Genomic DNA, 23790 nt, shown 5'->3' on the forward strand with positions numbered 1-23790 from the left:
TTTTTATTTTTACCAGTTAAGAGGTGAATATAAACAAATTCTGATTGTATTTTATATGTTTGTATTTAAAATTATACTGCAGATGTGTTTTGGGAGTTGGCAGGATTTAAAATATTTTAAGTATCACTTTAATTTTGTGTTGATAAAGATCTTTCCTCTTGCAGAGAAATGCACTTATTTTTTTTCTTTTCACAATCAAGAGAATTGTGGAGATCTTGTTGCATTTTGTCTAAAAAGTAATTTCCCATTGAACTATGATACTTATATTATGCCTGAAATCTCCTTCCTTAGGGATACTCGCATCTATTAAGAGTTTCATCACTTCTGTTAAAAGGATTATAGTAGTACTTTGCTGTAAGAATGCAGAAAACTTAGAAGGCATAACAGCTTGGTTTTTCTTTATCTGGTCTTTCACTACACATTTTTTTTAATATTTTCTCCACTTAAAAAGGTGTTAGTAATCCCACAGTGAAACGTTTGTAACTGGTTTTGATCTGTTTACTAAACCAGGTATGTTGGGAAAAAAGGAAGTTGGTGTAAGTAAATTCAAACTATTTATGTTTTTGCACGTTTCAGTAAACATCTGTAAAAATGCTGAATATTTTGGAAGGAACATTTTTCTTTCAAAATTAAGCAAAAAGAGTCCAAAAAACATAAACCTGAATGGGTGTGTGAAACTTGGTCTCTGAGTTTTCAGAATGTTTTCTAGAGTCTAAACGTTTGTTTTTCCCTCTGGAGATTAGTAAGAAGGTAAAAACTTGGGTGCTATTCCAGTCATTGTTACTGCTGTTTTCTGCTTTTGTTAGAGAATTGCATTGGGTGTTAGTGTGTTTCCTTTTTACTGCAATTGTTTTACCTTCTTTCGTCCTTCAATGCCAGGACCATCATACAGTGATGAGACCAGAGGTAAAAACATAAATTGGGGTTTTTTTCTGTTTTCTTCTGCTCCCAAACTGGTATCAGAGGGGATAAGCTGTATTCACCACCACCATCTACCAGAAGCGGAAATGAACATTCTATCAGCATGAACAAAGTATATAAAAGAAAATACTTAAAAAATAGTTCTCTGGTTCTTCATATTACTGTAGAATTAATCATAAACTAACAGGGCACATATTGTGAAAGGAAGAACCTTTTATATACACACCACTCCTCCTCTAATCAGCTTAAACTACGGTTAAAATGCAGTTGCTCAGTGTTGGGTTGGCTCACAGGTAGTACTAGAACTTTGACACCTAATGTCTTTTGGGAGTTTCTGTTGGGTGAAGATGTTTGGGGTTTCTGGGGTTGGTAGTGGAGGGGGAGTGGCCAGGCATGTTATACATACTGTTTCCTACATGTACTTTTGCATTAGTTAAGTGGAATTATTTCAACTGCTCATAAGGTTTCTGCCCTTCAAAAGATTCTGCTTCTTAGCCCTTACTTCCCCACTTAAGTGACAAATTGCATTAACAAAGCCACTTCAAAGGACACTGAATATAGCTTTCAAGATATGCGTTTCCTGCCGCTAGTAGATCTTGACATTTGAGGCAACAAAAATTCAAACTCTTTTTCCATCAATTTGAAGAAAAGATCTGGTCAGCTGGAGGACTTCTAAGCTGAACTTGGAGCTCTTACAGTTGAACTGAAAAGCTGCTCCAGAAAAGTTTTACCAGTATTTAACTAAATTATTTTGCCTTCGGTGTAAAAAAAAAAGTAATGCATGATAGTTGCTGGTAATTTTTTTTTCAAGTGTGAGAGTTATTATAAAGTGTTTTTTTCAGAAGTGAGTCAAAGGTCTGAACTTTAGGAGATGATGTCCAAAATACATTTGGAAGAAGCTGGTCTTTTTGAATTATCTTATGGGTCACCTGTTTCTGATGTTTATAGTCACAATTGCAAGCACACATGTGAGCATCATTTGAGTTAAACATAAGCTTTGTACCAGCAGCATCCTTGGCATCCTGTGCTGTTCAAGTATAGTGTCCAAAATTCTGTAATCGACTCACAAGAAGCAAGAGTCTTGGAGTAACCACTTTAAGCTGTTTTCATTAATTGGTCAATCAGAAACTGTGTTGCATGAGGAGGACATTTTAAGAGCCAAATGAACAAAGAATATTTTAACATACCATATCATTAAAAAAATAATAAAATTGCATTTACCTTCTTGGATTCCAAACTCGGGGTTAGATGATGCATTTCATATTTATTCAAATAAAGGATATATTGATATCCTTTATTCACTTTCATGTTGTTGCAGTGCCTCTTTCAAATTCTCTGACAAGGTGTCACAATATGGTAGCGATAGAGCAGGAAGCAAAGAGAAAGATACCTTCAACATCTGACTCTTGAGCTACACTTTCAGAATTCTTACCCCCACCAGCACCTCCTAAGGGAGCCTTCATATGAAAATGTCCCTGCTGAGAGGCCTCCTTCTGCAAGCCATCAGATTGCAGTCATTATCCCAGAACAGTAAGAATACAATGATTTGCACATTTATGAGGGGATTGGAGAATGCTAAAGAGCTTTGCATGTATTAAGCAGGTAAACTGCACAGCCCTGCTTCTGTTGTTTTCCTCCCTACAGTAGTGCAAATTGAGATGCTGAGGATTGAGTGAGTTGGACCTCGGGCCAAATCCTGTGGGGTACCTGGTTGCTTAAAGATGCAGTGAGGTTCCTACTTGAAACATCATTGCATACCTAACTTGTCTTCATAGAGATTACTATTCATACCATGGCCTTTCCTGAATGTATAGGCTGTTGTGTAAAATCAGGGCCTTGGACAATCCTATGGAGATCTGAAGGACCTGCAAGATTTTTGTTTTAAATTTTCCTGTCTAAGATAGGCTGTGACTTGTGTATCCTGTGTCTCTCTTCTGTGCTTTGGGATTTGCCTTGCCCTTTAAATTTGACTTGTGCAGTATCTCACAATGTAAGGCATCACCCTTAATTATTCCTGGTAGCCAATTAAAAGTAATAAAGAGCATTTTGGCATATGTGTGTTCTTAAACTGAGAGTGAGGTATTTTTTCTATTATATTCTCCACTAACCTTAACATGTGTTTGATTTATCTTTTATTTCATCCAAGTGCCATAATGAGGACAGGACTTAAAATATGCAATTTATTCTTCTTTCATTTCTTGTCTTTGAACCCTTACAGGTGCTTCCCAAAGCTATCACTTCCTTGTGAGTAAGTGATTGTTTGCATTTACCTTCTCTGTTTCACCAGTTCTGCAAAAGCTACAGGTTGTCTTTCCCCAATAAAACGCCTGTGTTACTAGAAATGTAGTAATACACACTGTAAAGTACTGCAAATGTTGCTTTGGATCTTTATGTGCAGAGACTACAGTTCTGATACCTGTTAGTAGGTAGGAAGGCTACAAAGCCTTGAAGGCTTAACAGGTATCCAAACAGCAGATTTCTGCTTTTAAAGACATATGCTGTCATTTCTTTGTTCTGGAGGTGGGGGAAAAGTGTATATTTGAAAATTTTAATTCCCTCATTCCAGAAATAAAAATTTTCAGGTAATGGGGCTGCATTGAGATCTGAGTGAGATATGACAGTGGGGTTTTAGTGACATGAAATTAATTGTGATCTCAGCAGGTTTAATAGCTGATAAATTACTTCTAGTTTTTATCCTGATTCCAATGGTGTAGTTTCATATAATATAGAGTCATAGTTCCTGGAAGTGGGACTTACAGAGATACCTCTGGGGAAGGATTTTCTGTTCTTTTAAGATGTGCTACTGGCTGTAATATATACAGGAAGATGTGCTCAACTTAAAGAGTTTTGTGGGGTTTTTCTTGAATAAAATTTCAGATTAGCCTTCCATGCCTTCATCTTTCCTGAAAGTAGTCTTTTTTGAATGTAGAAATACAGGTTTAACTACATTGTTTTCATTATCGTATTTAAAAATCTCAGTTCGATTTCAGACGGTGTGCAGAAAATGGGGCTTTCTTGTGCTCTGGCTACCCCACTGTTGGTTGTGTTGCATATGGCATGATTTCTTAACTGTATGAGAAACTATGCACATACTACTTGTTGAAGACACCTACAGATTTCTAGATTCAGTCTTTTCTTGCAGCAAGGGAGGCCAGCAGCCTCTCCAGGCTGCATTAGGAACCAGCACTCCCTCTCATGAGAGACAGTCCTCCATGAACTTCTTCTGCATGAGAACAGGCTGCAGTTCTTCATGAGCTGCTCCAGTATGGGTACCCTGTGCTAGCATGGGCTTCCTCCAGGTTCACAGCCTCCTTCAACCCAGCAGGGGGTTCTCCACAAACTGCAGGTGGATCTCTGCTCCACCATGGACCTCTGTCGGCTGCAGAGGGCAGCCTGACTCATTATGGTCTGCTTGGGAATCTCTGCCCTGGCAGCTGGAGAACCTTCTCCCCGTTGTTCTTCACTGGCCTGGGTGTCTTCACAGCTGTTCCTCTCACATTGTCTAACACACTCTTTGGCACAATTGCTGTTGCAGAGGTTTTTTTTGCATTCTCAAATAGTGGTCCCATAGGTGCAACTACCATCACTAGATGGGCTTGACCTTAGCCAGTGGCAGGTTCATCTTGGGGCTGGCTGACATTGGCTCTGTCAGACATGTGGGAAGCTTCTGGCACCCCTATGGCCCCCTGCTACCTAAGCATGGCCATGCAAAACCAGTGTGGTCCCCCAGGTTCCTTTCCAAACTTGCCTGTTTCGTCATTCTCTATAATGAGGGTGTGGTTGTTAGTAGAAATAATGGATCCAAGGTGAACTTACTTAGGGCCGGCACAAAGTGGAGGGGTTGGAGAAAGAATTTGAATAGCAGCAAAGCTGGAATGCGGATGGGGTAAATGACTAATGGAGAGGGAAAGGACATCGTTGATAAGCCACTAATGCAGTATCCACAGGTGAAGGAGCTCCTGTTAATACTGAATGGTGTGAGAAATTCTAAGAAGTCAGTTTTTTACTGCAAGCCTGAGAAAGCTGATAGCAGGGAGGATTGTAGCCTCTCTTTGTATGGGTCTAAAATACTGCTGGAATTTGCTGTCCTCACTGGTCTTTCTCTGCCCCCGGTAATTGATCCAAAGTGTATTGTAAATATAAGAAAGAAGTTAGCCAAAAGTTTAAAATTTGAGTATTTTTACACTGATTACATTTTATCAAATGGATGCTGAATGCTCATCTGTTTCTTTTAACACCTGCTGGAGTTAGTAAGAGGAGCTGTAGTTGCCTCTGGGTAAGTACTGTTATAGAAGCATTCATGTGTCCCAAGCTTCAATTATTCTTACTCGGAAGTCTTTGCAGTCAAAAGATCTTGACATTTCAGTTGTGGGTGGGTGTTTGGTGTTGATTTCTGAGGATTGTTTGTGGTACTTCTTTCAAGTTAAGTTAGTAGTGGGTGAATGTTAGCACCTCAAAACTTCACATAATTCTGCCTTTTGCGTTTTGTTTCTGAAACAAGTTCAGTGTCTGAAATCTTGAGAAGTTGTACCGAGAAACACGAGAATGGCTGTAATATGCAGCCTGAAGAACAGCTCTTTAAGGGTGCTTCCTTGCTTGCTCTTCCAGATTATCACCTGGAGTTAACAACTGCCGGCTTCTTTTAGTAACAAGAGCTGTGTAGTCCCTAACTCGCATAGCAACCTTGGGCATTTGTCTTTTTTCCAGCCAACGAACGTTGTCTCGGAAGTGGGGCATCTCCAGTTTGATAATGAGGGTTCGTTGCTTAGAATATGTGTTACCCTGTATTTGCTGTGCAGACAGAGATGATACGAAATGAAAAAGCTGCTAAATCCTTTATTCTTGACTTTGCTTCCAGTCCCGGCGGCATCGCCCCTCTCTCGGGCGGGGGCCGCCGGTCGCTCTCGGGCCGGGGAGCGGTGCGGCGGCGGCGGCTTCCCCCATCCCGGGGTGCAAGCGCGATGGGGCGCGTAGCCCGTCCCCGCGCTGCGGGGGGACGCCCGGGACGGAGGCGCCCCGGTGCCTGTGCCCGCGGAGAAGCCGCCCCGGCTTTGCGGGGCCCGTGGCGAGGGGTGGCGGCCGGGCGGTGTCCACTCCATACCGGGACTGCTGTGGTTCTCTGCTTCTCTGCTAGCACCGGATCGCGGTTCCGTTCCGTGCTCGGTGTTCGCGGGTGCACGTACCCAGCCGTGAATTGCCGTCGTGCCAAACCCCGAGAGGTGCCAAGTGCTGCCGGTCTGTTGCAGCCTGCCGGGGCCGCCGCCGGCTCCGCAGCAGGTCGTGTAGCATCTGCTGGCGGGTCTGAACTCACTGTCTGCTTGTAGGGTTATTGGAAAGCAACTGGCTCCTCGGGATTCCTTGCCTAATCAGAGGTGTTACCTCCTCCTCTTCCCCCAGTGTCTCTTGACATCATTTCATCCATCAGAGTTTCAGAGGAAAAAAAAAACACCAACCAAAGCAGAACCCACCCAGTCTGAGAGCAGCCCACACCAGCCCCTCAGTTTTGCCGTGACTGCAGGGAAGAGCTGGATCGGGGCAAAGATGAAGGATGGGAGCGGGGCTGAACTCCACGTCCTGAGGGATTTGGTGCAGGGCGAACCGAGAGGAATCCAGAGCGATGCACCAACCGGCATCCTCCGAATCCCTGCAGGGGATCAGTAAGCTCCGCGATCACGCGTGGGGATGCGAAGGTGCTTGACCCACGGGAAAGAAGTAGCCCTCAAGCTGCGTTTGCCCCTGCTCGTCCTTGTTGCTCCATGGGATTTCTTCTGCCCCCTGCAACTGACCTGATGTGGACCGAAGCGTTTCTAACATGAACTTTCTCCCTGGGATCTGGTGGTCTCTTCCCTTGGTCTTGATCTGGGCGACCCCACCCGTCACCTCCTCATGGTGGTAAGCTGTGCAATTCCAGAAATTTTTATTTGCTCTTGGGGAAGGTGGGGTCGGATTAATTGTGATTCAGGGAAGGTGGGGGAAGCCTCTCCCTCTTAGTCTCGCAGAAGCGGAGCTCGCTGCTCCCAGCTGCTCCGGTCCGGAAAGTCCGGCCTTAAAGCGAGCGGATTTAGACGGTGCCGGCACCTCCTTCCACACCCCGTCTCCGCTCTCCGACCTCCTCCTCCGCATGAGCGCAGCGCAGCTGCGGGGTCTGCCCGGGGCTTTCGGCAGCGGTGCGGGCGCCCGGCCCGGCGGGGGCAGCGGCACCGCCCGGGGCCGCGGAGGGAGCGGGCCGAGGGCAGGGAGGCGGGATGGGAACACGCCCGAGGGGCCCGGGTTGCCGCCCGCCGCTGCTGGCAGCCGCCCCTCCGCGCCCTGGCGGCGCTGGGAATTGGCTACAGCGGCGCTACGTTTTTATTATTAATTTATTTTTTATTTCTTCCTCGCCCTCCCCCGCCCCTCCCTCCTTCACAGCCCTCGCTGAACTGCAAACTGCCAGAGCAGAGGTCTGAGAGCCCGGCGGGCAGCGCAGGGCCCGGCTTCAAGTGATAGTTGATGTCGGCGTGGGGCGTCTCAGGCAGCTCGCTGCAAAACGCGTTAGAATGGGAACATAAACCTGCCCCTCAAACTGGGGACCCCAACCAAGCCCGGGCTGGAAAGTCTTGATGTAGGAGAGGAGTTAAACCCCTTCTTGTAATCCTGGGGAACACGTTTAACCTTGACTCTGTCTGATGCGCGATCAAAGCCCGATTTATCAGACTGGGCATGTTTCAATAAAACGACTATCTGTGTACTTAGTCGTATAAACGTTATTTATTGTGATGGCTTTTTGTCATGGTGTCTTCTAAATGCGACTTAACTATATATTTTTTGGAAGTTACGGCATTAACGATTTCACGATCGTATAAAATAATGAAAATTCAAGGAAAGGACCTTTTCTTCTGCTTGATCCCTTCAAAAGACACCTATAGAAGTTTGGATTTTATGAAAGGTACCTTTTGAAACGTTTCAGGACTAATAGAGACCATCTGGATAGAGATGATGTAATTTAATTTTTTCAAGGTTTGTTTTTTTTTTTTTTTTAAAGTACTGTACGGAGCTGCAATAGCGGGGCTTGAGGTTCTCCTGAATGCTTCACGTTATTAAAAAAAAACACAGGGTCGATGACTAATTGTAAAGGATTTCCACCAAAAAGGCAGAGGTAGCTGCAGCTCGGGACCCCCAGAGGAAGGCTCCGGGGCGCTGAGGACCCTGCTTCCCTCGGAGTCGGTGCCCGGGGGTCGGCGCGGGCCCCCGGCGCTGCCCTGCCCCTTCCCTCCCGCAGGTACATGGGCGCCGTGGGCTCGTCGCGGGTGATGTGCGACAACGTGCCGGGCCTGGTGAGCCGGCAGCGGCAGCTGTGCCGGCGGCACCCCGAGGCGATGCTGTCCATCGGCCGCGGCGTGGCCGCCTGGACGGCCGAGTGCCAGCACCAGTTCCGCCGGCACCGCTGGGACTGCAACGCCCTGGAGCGGGGGCAGCGGCTGCTCGGCCGCGTTCTGCTGCGCAGTGAGTGCCGGGGCAGGGAGGGGCTTCCCGCGGGCTTGGGTGGGGCGTGCAGCCCCCGCGCCCACGGCCCCAGGGTAAAAGGGGCTTTGGAGAGTCGGGGTGCGGGCACAAGTGTTCCTCCTGAGGGTAACGGGCTGGCACCCCCTGGGCAGTGTGCGGGAAACATGAGAAGCTGCGGCCATCCTCCTGTGTCCTTCATCCTTACAAGGGTGAAGCTTGGGTTTACATTTCGGGAGGAAAGGAAGGAGGACATGCAAAATTATTTTAGGGTCTCACGGATAGCAGAACAGCATATATGATAACGTGAGGTTCTGTGTTGCTTAAAAACCTGTCTCAAATCAGGGAGACAATCTGGGGTTTTGTCGTATTAGGGGCTGGCTGCAGCTCCCGACTTTTCTCTTTTTTTGGTGTATAATGGATATCAAACCCACATTTTAAGGCCTACAGGGAAATTGAAGCATGTGGCAGCAGGACAGAAGACTTTCCATCACAGCCCAGCCTCAGGATGCTAGTACTTGGGATGAGGCCTGTTGAAAGGGGCAGCTCAAGTGCAAACAGAAGGGCAGAGCGTTGGGATGGCAGGAGTCAATCAATCCCTCCTGCAGGCCGATTCCCACTGCAGCGTTTCTCCGGGAAAGCGCAGCAGCAGGGCGCAGTGCTCCAGGGCTGTGCTGGCTGCAGCGGTCTGCGCCCATGTGGGGCACCGCGGCATTTCAGGTCAGGCTCGGGGCAGAGAGTCACGGCACACACATTTGATAGAGATGAGCCAGGCTTGCGTAGACCCCATGCAACTGAGGGAGCAACATTGTGCTTCCTGCCCTGAGGGAGGATGGTTAAGCAGGGTGGTGTTGTCATCTAAAGGTCGGAGGAAGGCATCTGGTGAGTCTCCAGATCTCAGCTGTGGCCCTTTTGATTCAAAGAAATGGCTGGGATTGGTTACTATGTCAGAGTGTCCTTACCCAAGGGATAAATCTGCTGAGATACTTAGTAACTGCAGCTCTTTTCACCAAGTGCCACACACTGTGCACACGGCTGACCCTGCCCTGGCACTCGTCCCTGGAATGTCCCCAGTATCATCCTAAGCTTTGAGCAGCATGGCACCTGCAAGGAGGGGAGTAGGAAAGTACTCTGGGTAGGAAAGTACCATTGCCTCACTGGCGAGGATGGAGAGGAGGATGGCAGGCACTGGGCACGCTGACCCAAGCACAGGGATTTTCATTCTGTGCTAGGTTCTGCTGCTGGTAAGCCATTGGTTCCTGTAACCAGCTTCATGTTCCCTTGGCAATTATTTATGAGTAACCAGTAACGTCACCCAGAGGCTGAAGTTTTCAGTGATGTTTGTCTGATGTTCAGGAAAACATGTCTGGCAGAACATAGCCTAATAATGATGAGACTATTTAATAAAAAAATAAAAATGCAGTTTTTCCAAAAGTGAAGTTTTCACTGTTGGCTCATGTGACAGAATGACAGCATCAGGCTTCTGAGCTCTGCACTGAGCCTGATCAGGCTATGATTGCCATGGAAATGTAGCTTGATAGTGCTCTAATAAAACTGACTAGTTCAATAAACTCAAATAAACATTTTCTCTTCCAACAATATCAAGTGTTTATTTTTAATTAACACTTCGCAAATTTTCAATATTTCTGAATAAGTTTTCTCAGAAATAAGTCTTCAAAAGCACGTGATTTCTAACAAGCCGTGGTAACCTCTCCCTGTTTTTGAAGACAGTGTAGGGAAGGCATGGTTTACCCGGTTGCCATTTGCAAAAGACTTGCACAGAATGTGGAAGTTCAGGGCCCATTCATAAGTTAAACATATTGTTGCTACTGCAATTGAAATACTAAATATTAAGTTGTATGGTGCAATTCTGCCTCTACAAAAAAATCACTGTTAACATTTGTCTTTGGGGTCCTCTATTACTGTGCTAATTACTTAAGGCTTACAAGCCCTGCAAAGAGGTCTCTCTCACTGCAAGTTGTCTTAGATATTGCAAAAAGAAAAAAAACATATATTTGTTGTTCTTCCTATGCTAAAAAGTTTAAAAGTAAAAAAATATTCCATTACCATAAGTAGATTTGTGTCCGTGTAATGTAGCTCTCTATTGTAAATTACTGCATCTTAAAATAAAAGCAATTATTACATTGAAATATGTACTTAATTGCCTATGAGTTGGCATAGTCTAGAAATTCAGATAATCTTTGGTATAATAAAGTATCTTGGTTAGGAGATGGGAAAGCTGCCAGAGCAGCTGGCATGAAGAAGTCACAGCTGCCAGACCAAATCCTGCCTCAAGCATGACACAAGTGGTGCCATTGATTTAATGGAATTTATTTGTGTGAATTACGGTTACGGACTTGATTCTAGACTGAAAACCTAATATTAACTTATTTTTCAGAAAATAACACTCAAGTTTTCTCCCTAGCATGTTCTAAGCAGGAAAGTCTATTCCAAGAGCTTCAGGACAGAAAAATCTAGTTTCAAGAGTTACTTGCAGTATTTTGCAATGTATGTGTTGATTTAGTGTCCCTGTTTAATAATTTCTTAAACTTATCTCTCACATAGCACTTCATATATTCTTCTAAATTCGTGAAACGTGATAGGAATACCAGCTGTCCTATTCACATATCTGTACAAAACAACTGATCCATGAAAGTATATGAATCAATATCAGAAGCAAATGTTTAATGTTTTCCAGCTCTAACACTATATTGATGAGCTTTTACCAGGGAGGGGTCCAAGTTTAAGCCATGACTAATTCTGGCTCCAGGGAATGTGTATTGGTATGATTTCAGCCTAGTTTATCTTTTGCTCTGCGAAAAAGTCCAGCCTAAGTGTCTTGGCTATAGGACAGCCACTCAAAGTAGCCACCAAAATGATATTTAAAGCAACGTTTTTTTTGTTTCAGGTAGTCGAGAATCTGCTTTTGTACACGCCATCTCCTCTGCTGGAGTTGTTTTTGCCATCACCAGGGCATGTAGCCAAGGGGAGCTGAAATCCTGCTCCTGTGATCCCAAGAAGAAAGGCTCTACCAAGGACAGCAAGGGCCATTTTGACTGGGGTGGCTGCAGTGATAACATTGACTATGGAATTAAATTTGCCAGAGCCTTTGTGGATGCCAAAGAACGGAAAGGAAAAGATGCCAGGGCATTGATGAACCTTCACAACAACAGAGCTGGAAGGAAGGTGGGTGTCCATCCAGTAGATGCCTAGAGATGTTCTTGGACAACTCTGTTGTGTCTGGGGCAGTTAATGCTTGGCCCTTGCTGTCTGGTCTCAGCGATTATGAAGAAATACGGGAAGAGCAGGAGCCTGAGCTGCTGTTTCTATCAGTGTGACAGAGATCTACAAACAGACTGAATTCAACTGCCTAACAGTATTCCTGTTGGAGTCACTTCAGTCACTCCTTGTGTTGGAAGTTAAGCAGGAGTCTAAGTTGCAGGATCAGTTTGGATGGAGGTTTTGTTTTGAGCCTAATTCTTATATAAACAGGAGTTTTATTTTTGGTTAATACAGAATACAAATTCCTAAGGGAGGCTAAAGATCACACTGAAGAACAGGTTTGACAAAGAGCAAATCTAAAATAACTCTCGAGAAAAAAAAAACATTCTGTCAATTTCTGTATGTATATGGTAAACTTAATCACAAAGTGAGCAGAGATAAAAGGTAACTCCTTCACTTTTTAAATTTACTTCACTTTTTAAAACACATGTGCCTCCAAAAGGCAATGGCCTTGGAGCATGACTTGCAATCCCTTCCTAAACACTGTATGAAAATACCATTCCTGAATTTCAACTAAAATTCTTTACCTCCACATCCTAGGTGAGTAGAAGGAGTAGTTGCCAGGTGTATTGCCCACCTCTGGTGCAAGGGCTGAGGAATATCTGCACTAACATTTTGTAGTGGTAGTTATGAAAAGTAAGAACGGTGTATGAAATTGGAATATGCTGTTTCATTTTTTAAAACATGTTAAGACTTTGCTGCTCCCATGACATCTGAAATACAGAAAAAAAAACCATTTTATTGTACTAGACCAAGCACTTCTGGAATTATTTGTAGAGACTTTTTGTGTCTTATCTTTGGTTTTCTTTAATGTATATTTAGTAGGAATTAAGTTGTTTGTATTCTGATCTTTTTTTGTACTGCAAGTTGATTATTTTCCTGAAAAATTCTTGTTCTTCAGCATCTTTCCTCCACCTGCTTATTGCCAGCATGTGTAATTAATATGTAATGTAGGCAGATGAGGCTTTTTAGATCAGTGATAGGCACATGCAGTACTGTGGTCATATTTCTGTTATTGTCCAAAAGAGGCTGGAGTCTACAACACAAAGATTTTTTTAGGAGCAAGTAAGTTCCATGATGGGAAGTACTTTCTGTAGTATTTTTCTTATTTTTAAGATTTAAAAAACACCTCTGCCAAATATTAAAATAGTACTGGTAAGGTAGATTTTTAGAAAAAGAAATTTTAATAAATAAATTCAATTAAAAATGATGAATATGTTATCATGAGCTCTAGGACCTGTTTTATGGATAGAGACACTGTTTTGTATTCACAGTGCAGTAGTGTAGGCTTAGCTTTGCAGGGATCTCACCACCTCAGCTGCTCACAAGCCTGGCATTTTGACCTGGGAAAGACCATCTGTGGCCTTGTTTTTTTCTTGCCCCCATAAGGGGTGTTGATACATCCTTTTTAAAACTAGACTATTCCAACTGTGCTAATTAAAAAATAAATGAAACAAATATTTTTCATATTCCCATATGAATCATAGAACATAATATGCTGTATAACAGTATAGGAACATTACTGACAAAAAAAAAAGACCATATTCCTATGTGCTTCTTCCACTATTCCAGCAAGATGTTTTAAACATACAAGTAGTTAAATTGATTTCTGCTCAGATAATTAAAACCAAACATCTGCTTAAATCCCAGATTTGTGATATGGCAATGAAAAGGGGCTGTGGGAATGCCATTGACTTCTTTGAAGTAGTCATATCATTTACAAGTTGGAAAGAAAATTGAAAGTCCTTTGGTTTTGTAATACATTCTCACTTTATTACTAAGTGCTTGACTGAAAAAGGCTGCCCCGCTGTGCATCAATCTCACTTGTAATCATGGAGCTTTCCTCTCTCTTACCTTCCTCCCATGATGACATTCCTCTTGTACAAACTCTTAAAAGTTTATATTTCATGAAATCTTAAGGCACAATATTTATAGATCAAATATCCATATCTACATAATTAGGAATGAATTATTTACTGTCTATGAACCCATCTGTTGTTCTCCAACATCATACAGATAGCTTAAATGCCTGAGATGAAGCTGAAATGGCTTTAATACTATCAAGATGTTAAATTAATGATAAGAGTGATCTCTCCAATGCAAACTAATGAAGGTCTTTTTCTAAAATGTTTGCTAAAATCTGCATCTGTTTGTTAAAGTAAGTATTTTATCTAAACTGTATTTTAAAATATAGTATTTTAGCTAGGCATCAATCTGATGCCTAGCACAGGTACAATGCTTTACACAGCCTTTTAAAAATAGTTTAAATATGAAATGCCTATGAATTTCTGGGCAATATTTGAAATGCTGTTCAGGGTAAAGAGCTCCTTCATGAAGATCATCTGGAGAGGGTCAGAGGGTCAGCACAGCCATCCTGCAGCTGGAACAATGGGAGAGAGGGCACCTTCACCCCCCAAGGGACTGAATTATTCTGGCCATTTCTGATCATTTCCTCCTGTCCAGTCTGTGTCCTAGCACTGTAGGTCCTTGGGATGACTGGCAGGAGCAGGAAGGTAAGCCCACCAGCCGAGGATTCTGTGTACAGTGAGTCAAGCGACCAGAGCAGAGCAACCACATGGGGATGACTTGATGCTGCCAGTGGGTGTCACTACAGACCGTAATTTGGAGACCCATCGCAGGCCTGGCATTACGGGATGGATGGAAAGGGGCTGAGAAGCAATTAATTGCACTTTGTTTTACCTGTGTATGTTTATATTTACCTGTGCATTTCTAAACAGGCCGTGAAGCGGTTTTTGAAACAAGAGTGCAAATGTCACGGTGTGAGTGGATCCTGCACTCTAAGGACCTGCTGGCTGGCCATGGCAGACTTTAGGAAAACAGGAGATTATCTGTGGAAGAAATACAATGGAGCAATTCAGGTGGTCATGAATCAAGATGGCACAGGTTTCACTGTGGCTAATAAGAAATTTAAGAAGCCAACTAAGAATGACCTGGTATACTTTGAGAGCTCTCCAGACTACTGTATCAGGGACAGGGATGTAGGTAAGCCTCTACCATTACATGTGAATGCTTTTATTTAAGACATTTGTACTTCAGAGGTCAAAAATTATAATTTTATTGAGAGAGAGAGTGTGTGTATATATATATATATATAAATACAAATCCATGCCTGCAACCAGCAGGAAACAGGAAAGAAGATGTTTTGGAAGAACTCAGTACAAGAACAATAGTTCCTTGATGTCTCTAGGTGTACAACAGCCAATTGTTCTAATATAATTCAGTGGTTTCTGCCAGATACTATGGAGCCCTGGAGATGCTGTAAGGCAAAGCTGCTTTCAGCACAAGTTTGAGTTGTGCTCTGGAGGCAGGTCCATAGTGGGCACAGCCACACTCACTCTTGTGCCACGCAGCTCACTCCAGAGCTGCCCCAAGTCCTGTTGATGCCACCTCCTGTTGTGTTGCTTCCTTTCCAGGTTGTTATGCTACCACTGTGGTGCCCTCCTTTATCTGCACATTCCCACAGTCACTGCGACTGTGGACCCCAGTTGCAGACGTGCCTGTCCCCATCTAATGTGGAAGGTACAGCCTGTGACAATCCAACCCTGCTTGCCCAGTCAAGGCAGCTGTGGGTAACGGGGGGTGAGGCAGCAGCTAGAGGATGTGGAGGATGTGCAGGTGGATGAAGGAGTAGAGGTGGGTGGGACACAGCACACTTGGCTGAGTGGCACAGCTGTTTATTCCTCTTTATGAGGCAGTGTTGGATCTATCCATGAAAACCATCACATTTTCTGAAAAGGTGTGCCAGCCCCTGTGGGAAGAGATAAAGTATTGGTGCTGCTGTTAACATGGGATTTTCCTGCTTCAGCTATTCGATAGGGGCACACTTAGCAGTGCTACAGAATTCAAGGCACTGCCAAGCACCAGGAAACCTGCTAGCAGCTCTTGACCTATGTATAGTATTTCCTGATGTGGCAATTACAAACTAGTAACTAGAAAACCAGAAATTTGGAAAAGAGAGGTAGAATGAGTAATGTATTAGTTGTGGAACTAATTAATAGGTTGTATAGCAGACCAGATTGCACCCCATATGAAAAATCTTTAAGTATCTGGATAGCAATGCAGCTCAAGTCTTTTTGGCACTGCTGCATGTTTACAATCCAAGTTTGCTTGGAATAAACATTGCAGAACAGCTGTACTTAAATAAGAACAATATGTGAATTCCTGGTCATGTACTATTGACTTCAGTGAATGCAGAATTTCATCCAGTACAATTACATTGTATAGTGTTTCTGGTTAGTTGAGTCGTCAACATATTTTAAATGTTATTTATTATTTTGGCAGGTGATGTTTATTACCTGCACGAGCACATACCATTCCTTGAATAGTGACTGACACTGCAAAGTCTAATCCGAGTGAATAAATGGACGTATTATGGCATCATGCAGAGATTAATTTTGCAGACTAGGATTTTTTCAAAACATTTATCTCTTGATATTGCCACATTCATTGTAAAAAACATGATTTCTTTTCGCCTGGAAGAAAAACTTGTACTCTACCCATTTCTATGTCAAAAAGCCATTTAATAATCTCTTTGTACTAAACCTAATCTCATCTGTCAGTCTTGTTATTTTGGAGGAGAGTGGGCATTTTTCACCACAGTGTATTAAGTGCATTTGCCAGACAGTGACAAGCCTGCCCCGAGATGGCAAAGTCTGATATGCTTTTTTGGCTCAGCTCAATATAACAGTGTAGCTGAGGTGGTGTTTCTTTGCTGCTCAGAACTCAGAGAATGTGGCTGTTTAGAAGAGCATATTTTTAGAAAACTGCAGTAAACCTCTGTTGGGATGTGGGATGCCCTGCTGCTTGCATGGAGCAAAGAAAGAACCACACAAACAAAACCTGATCTGACTTTGATGGAGATGATTTTGGCTGCTGCACCACATTTTTTTCATTTTTTGGTTTGCCCTGTGAGCATTGCAGAGTGCCAACCCTCTTAAATGATTGCAAATGGAATGAGATTATGGAACTCAGAGTTTGGAAGTAGGTGGGGAGCATCTCAATGTGGTATTGGATTCAGTGTCAGCTAAATCTAATGCCACAATGTTTTAGTATGTCATTGAGTGCAGTTCTGCCTTTCATTCTCCAGGGAATTCAAGCAATTTGGTGCTTCAGGGGGAAAAAATTATCTGGAGCCTAGTTAGTGCTGGAGCTGAATGAAGGATTCACAGAGAAAAACCTTATGACACATCATGACTTGACCAGAGACAACTTCACAAACTAAAATGTCCAAGCCAGTGTGCTCTGTGGCTTGATTGTGCTAACACATAGGAACCAGTGAGTTTAAAGTGCTCAAGGATTCTGCCATTAGCAGCCTACCCAGGAAAAAAGCAGATACCTTCTCTTCCCCCACTGGAGCTTTTACCCTGGGTCTGGCATTCTGTCTGAGGGGGCAGCTGGACATACATACATGGAACACCCCAAAATGTAGTTTGTTTGGTGGGTTTTTTTTTTTGGTTTTTTTTTTTTTTTTTTTTTTTTCCTCTAGAAAGGAAAAGTGGAGTTATTGATTTTAGGAGAGGTATAATATGGGAAATCACTAATAGTAACTCAATAGCAAGATAATGTAATAATCTGACCACCTCTTTCCTTGTCTTAAGATCTCACAAATGACCAAAGGAAGATTTTTCAGAAGTGTTCAGAATTCATTTAGCCCAGCACACATAACTCTGCTGAAATAATTTTTGCTCACAATTTCATACTCAAAATTTGATAGAAACAGAGATAGAACATCCCAGACAGCTTTTAAAAGTTGTCCTAGGTGAACTGTTGGTTTTATCAACACATAGCCATCTCTTCAGTAATGGCCTGGGAAATCCCAGCCCCTCCAGACAAATCTACCTCCAATGTGTACTGCCTGTTTTCTCCAGCCCTTCTGTACCTGGTGTAAGATCCAGTAGCTCCTGAGCTACTTTTCTGTGAACATTTTTCCTTCAATTGTTTTTTCCCCAAGAACACTTACGAGGAAACTATCACTGGGGATTTCACTGGTTTTGCACTTTTCTTTTTGCTTTTCTTTGAGTGTGTGTGTAAGTCTAATAATGGATGTTATTGCTTGACACCTGATTTTAATCAATAGAAGTAGAAGGGAAAAGCTCTCATTATATACTAATAAATACATTTTACGGCTTTAAGAATGGAAAGAAAATATTTTTCAACATAACACATGTTGATTTCCAAAAATAACTGTGCAAACTGAGAAGAAAGGACTTGATGTACAGGCTGTGAAGTTGGCAGTATAAAAGCTGTTGATGTTTTGGCAGGTAAAATGTGTGTAGGCATGGCAATTCCAACATTTGAAATGAAAACAAAGAGGTTGAACAAAAATTTTTTACAAGTTAGAACCTACTCTGTTACAGTGAGCTCATGGGCACCCTGTGCCCCCCTTCCCCCGGGACCCTGTGACTCTGATCAAGATAACCCCTGGATCCTCCTTTCTGCCCCAACGGGGTTAGCGGAGAGCCAGGGAAGCCCACCCTGTCCAAAACCTATATAGACCCCTGACATATCCTGTTCTTCCTCTCTTTTGCCCTGCTCTCCCATGGACACCACAGAATAAAGAGAGCTGTACCAACCTCCTGGGGTAAGAGCCTCTTTTGAATATTTTTCCCCTCTCCCTGAGATTCCTCCCCTCACAGCCCCTTATCTCTGAGCTAGTTGGATTTTTCGGGGGCTGCGTGAGGGGGGCAACTACACTACTCCTGCCTTGTAAGTGATGAGGAGGTGCACTGCAGGTAGCAGGAAGAAAACTCTGCCTTATTTTGTGCAGTGTCTTCTGCTGCCTTCATCACTCAAGCCTGCCAAGGAGAGCATAACTTGCCTGGCTCCACACTACTGGTTATTGTTCATTTTCCTTCTCACTAGAGAAGCTGCAGAGATTCTGAAGATGCTGTTTGAACTTTAAAAAAGTTTGGTTTTGCTCAGAAACTAAGCCTTTATATGAGCTTGTTTTCACTTTTCTCCCAGTCTATGGATAATTAAGTCCCCTCTTGTAGTCGTGTAGTAAATGTTGATGTTTTGTGGTCAGCAGCAGATGGTACCAGTTTCTGACTGTCTGTTAGTGGTGAAATAATCTTGGTTTTGAAGCTGGTGGCAAAACTCTTGTTGAAAGCAATGGATGCATCCTGCTTAGGTTGTCCTTTAGTGCTGTGTGATTTCCTCTTACATCTGGAAATAGGAACATCAGACTTGGAAACTAACTTGGACCTCAGCTCAGGAATGTGGTCAAACCTTTCTGTGCAGCTCTTGATGGATGTGGGAGAACATGGGGTCTTCCTTCACCCCCAGCAGCCAAATGACGTGGCCCTACTCTGCTCCTGGTTGGGAGCTGTGCTGAGGTAGAGGGCAACTTTGCTTTTCCGTCACTGGTGTGAATTCCTGATATAGAATGTTAATCACGTGAGTCACAAGATTGACCTTTGTAATGTTTTTTTGGTCTGAACAGAGAGAGCAGGACAAGTGCCTTTAAAGTTCTTCACAGAATCAGTTAGGTTAGAAAAGACTTCTGAGATGACCAAATCCAACCTTTGAGCAAACACCACCATGTTAACTAGATCATGCACTAAGTGTCACACCAAGTCTTTCTTTAAACATTTCCAGGGCCAGTGATTCCACCCCCTCCCTGGGAGATCCATTCCAGTGTCTAATAACCCTTTCTGTGAATTCTGTGGGACCACAGGTGCATCATGTAGTTCTGCATCCCCCTGACTCTTCAGCCTTGCTTAGACTGGAGGCAGTGGGGGCCACTGGAAGTCTCTCTTCCCCCATCATGGAGTGAATCCTGAAAAAAAGATCTGGGAAAGGCCTCTTGGCATCACTGCTATGCCCGCTATGCCAATTGCCCTGGTGCAGCTGGCTCTGCAGGGAGAACTGCACGGCTGAGGGCTTGCTGGGAGTAGTGTGTGCTCATGTAGGTCACTGCTGGGGGCACCTCTCCTCCCTTCCTGCAGGGGATCCAGTGCTGGCACTGGCTGTAGGGACAGTAGGCCAGGAGCAGGAGTTACTGCTGGTTTCCTGGTGCAGGGTGTGCCTGATGCACACATCGCTGGTTGTTACAGCCAGCTGAGATGCTCCCCCAAATATCAGAGGTTTACTTTAAAGCGCTGTTCAGCCATCTCCCCAAGGATGTTATGCAGAGCATTGGTCCACAGGCAGCAGCATGAACATGCTCAGACCCCAAGGAGATTTGGGATTTATCAGGCTGCAGGTGCAGGAGCCTGTTTCTGGCTCCATTGTGTGTGTTTTCTCTTCGCTCTGCCAGTTCCCTGTGGGGTGGCTCAGCACATGTCTGCTGGCTGGTGCAGCAGCACCTCTGCAGCTCAGGAGCCTGAGGCAGGGCCGGGGTCTCTGGGATGGCGCCGCGGCCCTGAGCTGAGCCGGGCGCCGGCGGCCACCGGCGCTTCTGCTCTGCCTGCAGCGGACACGAACCTGCCGCTCCATGGTGAAACTCCCCAGGTGTACACCTCTACCCAGTCAATATTTAAATGTTTAAATAGGTACAGGAATTAGGCCATGGGAGGAAAGCTGTGTTCTAGGGGCTGAAGCACTTCTCCAGGACAGCAGTTGAAGACTGTCCTAAGTTTGATACAAAAAGAGAAAAATTTGCACCCCCATGGCTGCGAGGCTGGATCATGTGTTGGTCCCATGAAAAAAACCACAGTTTGAGAAGGTGACTTTGGTCTAGTTCCTGAGGCCTCTCATTACATTAGTGGTTTGGGGTCAGCCCCCATATAATATGAAGTCTTCCTGATGCTGGGGGGGGTGCAGCAAGGAATGGAGAGACAGTGAAGACTTGTATGTTATAAACTGCTGTGAGACAGCAGCATCAGTGCATACATTAATTCATCCTAGGGAAAAAAAAAAAGAAAATTAGAATTTATTCAACCTAAATTATTAATAATTACAATTTAACTGCAGTTTACATTTTATTAATTAAGATTGGTTTGCTATCCTAGCTTATGCAAATTTTAATTAATGTTTGCATGTATTAGTTTTCCTTAAGAAGGTAAATTGTTCATGTTCAGTGTGCATCTGTAAATATGATTTGTAAAATAATTCCAGTTAATTTACTGACCACAACCATTACTTAGGGAATATCACCTTGCTCAAGAAGAGAATAGAGTTGTAATCAGGTCTATAGAAAATATCAGAAGAATGTTATTTTTTGGGCATATCTGCATTTTAGTGATAATAGCAATACATAGGAAATTAGGTAAGACAATTTTTATGGAGTTTTCAGTTTGGTGGTAATAACCTGTCAGCACCTGTGGCATTGATCCTAAATGTACCCTAAAATCAGTTTGTGTTAGATGAACAGTGGTTTCTATGTGTTACAGTCACTGTTCAAAGACATGCCAGAGCCATTTTGTGCCATGTGGATATAGGCACTAGCATTTCAACCACTCCTCCTGAGTGTTTGAAGAGTATGATAAGGTGTGGTATGGTTTCTCTCCCTATTTCTGTCCACAGCAGGCTATAATTTAGTTTCTTTTAATCTTATCATGAAAGGGGAGAAGAACCCTTTGTGTTAACCTACAGAGATGAGAGGCACACAGAGCAGCAACTCTTCAGCTACCACCTGAACTGGTGGAATGGGGCCTGTGGGTGGACACAGCAGGGATGCCAAATGCCTGGGGTGCACTCACTTCTGCAAGGCTTTAGTTATTGGCAACACAGTTACTTTACCTATTGAGTCCCTGGCAGCCACTAGATTCTGTGGTCTTCTCTTTCCTAGCCCTCTCCTGCACACCCAGAGCTCCTCAGCAAAGCCCGGGATCCCGAGCACCAGGAAGATGGACACCCCACCTGGCCATCCCATTTCAGACAGTCCTGGGGGTGCAGGGCTGCCTTGGGAAGGGTGTCTACTCCCTGGAGGGGAAGAAAGTGCCAGGGAAAGATGAAGCAAAATGTGATGATATTAGGAGAATCAGGCAGACCCCTAAAGTATTTAATCCCTTTTCTTCCTCCTCATCTCCAGGCCTGATTCCTAGGGGAAATATGGGAGCAATTTTACTTTAATAGGCATTTTTCTGGCTTGATATTGAATCCTGGGTGATGTTATGTCTCCCATACCTATTTTCATATGTTTGCTGTTTTTCCTTAAAGTCTGCCTCCTGACTTTTGGTGCATTCCCTTTGCAGGGTCCCTTGGGACAGCTGGTCGGGTGTGCAACCAAACCTCGCGTGGCATGGACAGCTGTGAAGTGATGTGCTGCGGGAGAGGCTACGACACCTCCCGCGTCAGCAGGATGACAAAATGCGAGTGCAAATTCCACTGGTGCTGTGCTGTGCGCTGCCAGGACTGCCTGGAAGTGGTGGACATTCACACCTGCAAGGCGCCAAAGAGCGCTGGCTGGATTTCCCGGACATGACGCACAGGCTACTGATGCTGAGGACCACAGCCTTTGCCCTTCCTGGTCCACGCAGGGAATGCATCAGAGACCTTTTTTACTTCTATGCCTGTTTTGCCTTTGTTGTTCATTGCAGAGATGCTGCTGAAAAACTGATATAAACCCTTCAGCATTTACTTCGCATTTCTGTGTGATGGTGTTGCTGCAGAGTTGTCTCTGCATAAACTGATGCAGCTCTGGAAGGACGTACTTGCGTCAAGACTCTTCCAACCACCATGTAACTTTCCCGCAGAACCCTTGTGGCAATTCATTCCTGCCATCAGGAACACAGGAAGATACACAATATGGCACTTTTACAAGATCACCACCACCAACTACATGGGCTGAGCTTGCTCAAGCATTTTCTGAAGGATCTTGGGCAGGTCACAGTTGAGCCCTGGATACTGAATGGCTCAGGAGTTTGAGCACTGGTTGTGATTTCCCCATGAAAGAAAATTTGCAGCCAGATTGGTGAAAAAATTTACTGGAAGGATGTTTGTTCATCCCTGGTGAACTGGAGTTTCCAGTAAGGTCACCTGAGGCTACCCTGGCCACCATTAGCACACTGTGGTTTCCTGTGGGGCAGGAATTGGCCCATGGCCTAAAACAAAGAAAATTGCAGGAGATCTATTCAGCCACAACACTTTGATGAACTATTAAGAGTCAAAGCAAATGTCTCAGTTATCTATGTTTGTGAAAACTTGCCTTAAAAGCTTTTAAAAAATAATTAACTGCTGAGGAATTTTTTTTCTGACCTGAAGGATTGAAGAGAAAGGTTTTTCACCTTAGTGAAAGGTAGGTACAGGACACTCAACTACCTAAGGATAAGGTTTCCTCTTTTTCACATGTACAATAGTGGAAAAATGTTTGTGAACAGTGATGAGTAGGAAATGCCTTGCCTCAGTAATGACTTGGATTCTAAAGAAGTTATCAGCTTCTATGTTCTTTTAAAGTTAATAAATCTATTAAATGTGCTCAAAATTATACTTTCCCCCACTCAGATGGGGACATCCAAATTAGATTTTTTTCTGCATATTTTCTGCAAAACCACATGCCTATGATTTGGAATGTATCAGCTTGTAATGGAGGCAGTTACAGGTTGTGCCAGGTCCATAACCTGGACATATCCATATCCCAGGGCTGGGATCAGCACAAAACAAGAAGTTGCTGTAAAAATGTGCAGGCATCTGAGCCCAGAAATTTCAGCCTTGATGGAGAGGAACTGGGTCAGAGAGGGACCAAGCTGCCTCTCCTCAGGGCAGAGGTCAGCAACGTGAACCAAGAGAAAAATGGGTTCTGTGCCAGTAAGTATAATAAGGCTCTGAAAAAGCACCCATGAAGAGTAGAGACAGGCAAGCTAATGAAAAAATAACATAGGAAAAGGAGGTTGGATGAGTGATAGAACACATTGTAGATGAAGGTACAATTTCCATATGAAAATGAAATAGACTGAAGAACCCTAGCAGGTAGAAACAATGCAGGAAAAAGTAATATCCAAGTAGCTAACCAAGGCAATAAAGTGAATACTCTGGGTATGTTTTGTTTTTGGAACTTTCTTGAAAGTCTATTTAAAAAGAAGGGGGTTTGGTATTAAGTGGTCTTGAGGGAGCAGTCATTTACATCTGCAAGGCTTTCAAAAAGGTTTGTATCATTAAAATGGGTAATTCATCTCCAGAAGGCACAGCTGGTGTTAAAATATTAGG

General features: G+C 43.8%; 1 protein-coding gene across 2 annotated transcripts; it reads left to right on the top strand.

Moving 5' to 3' along the window:
• Positions 1 to 22: 22 nt before the first annotated feature.
• Positions 23 to 23071, top strand: WNT2 (Wnt family member 2). Of its 2 annotated transcripts, none has more exons than XM_072921623.1 (5): positions 23 to 6813; positions 7330 to 8403; positions 11309 to 11586; positions 14421 to 14685; positions 21840 to 23071. In XM_072921623.1, exons 2-5 carry the CDS (start codon positions 8184 to 8186, stop codon positions 22067 to 22069), a joined length of 993 nt encoding a protein of 330 aa, XP_072777724.1. In that variant the 5' UTR covers positions 23 to 6813; positions 7330 to 8183; the 3' UTR covers positions 22070 to 23071. The 2 variants fall into 2 exon arrangements, with proteins under 2 accessions (XP_072777724.1, XP_002192993.3); XM_002192957.5 differs by having other exon boundaries at positions 8180 to 8403.
• The last annotated feature ends 719 nt before the right edge of the window (positions 23072 to 23790 follow it).

Source organism: Taeniopygia guttata, chromosome 1A (genome assembly GCF_048771995.1).
Source record: "Taeniopygia guttata chromosome 1A, bTaeGut7.mat, whole genome shotgun sequence".
In the NCBI taxonomy this organism is placed as follows: domain Eukaryota; kingdom Metazoa; phylum Chordata; class Aves; order Passeriformes; family Estrildidae; genus Taeniopygia; species Taeniopygia guttata.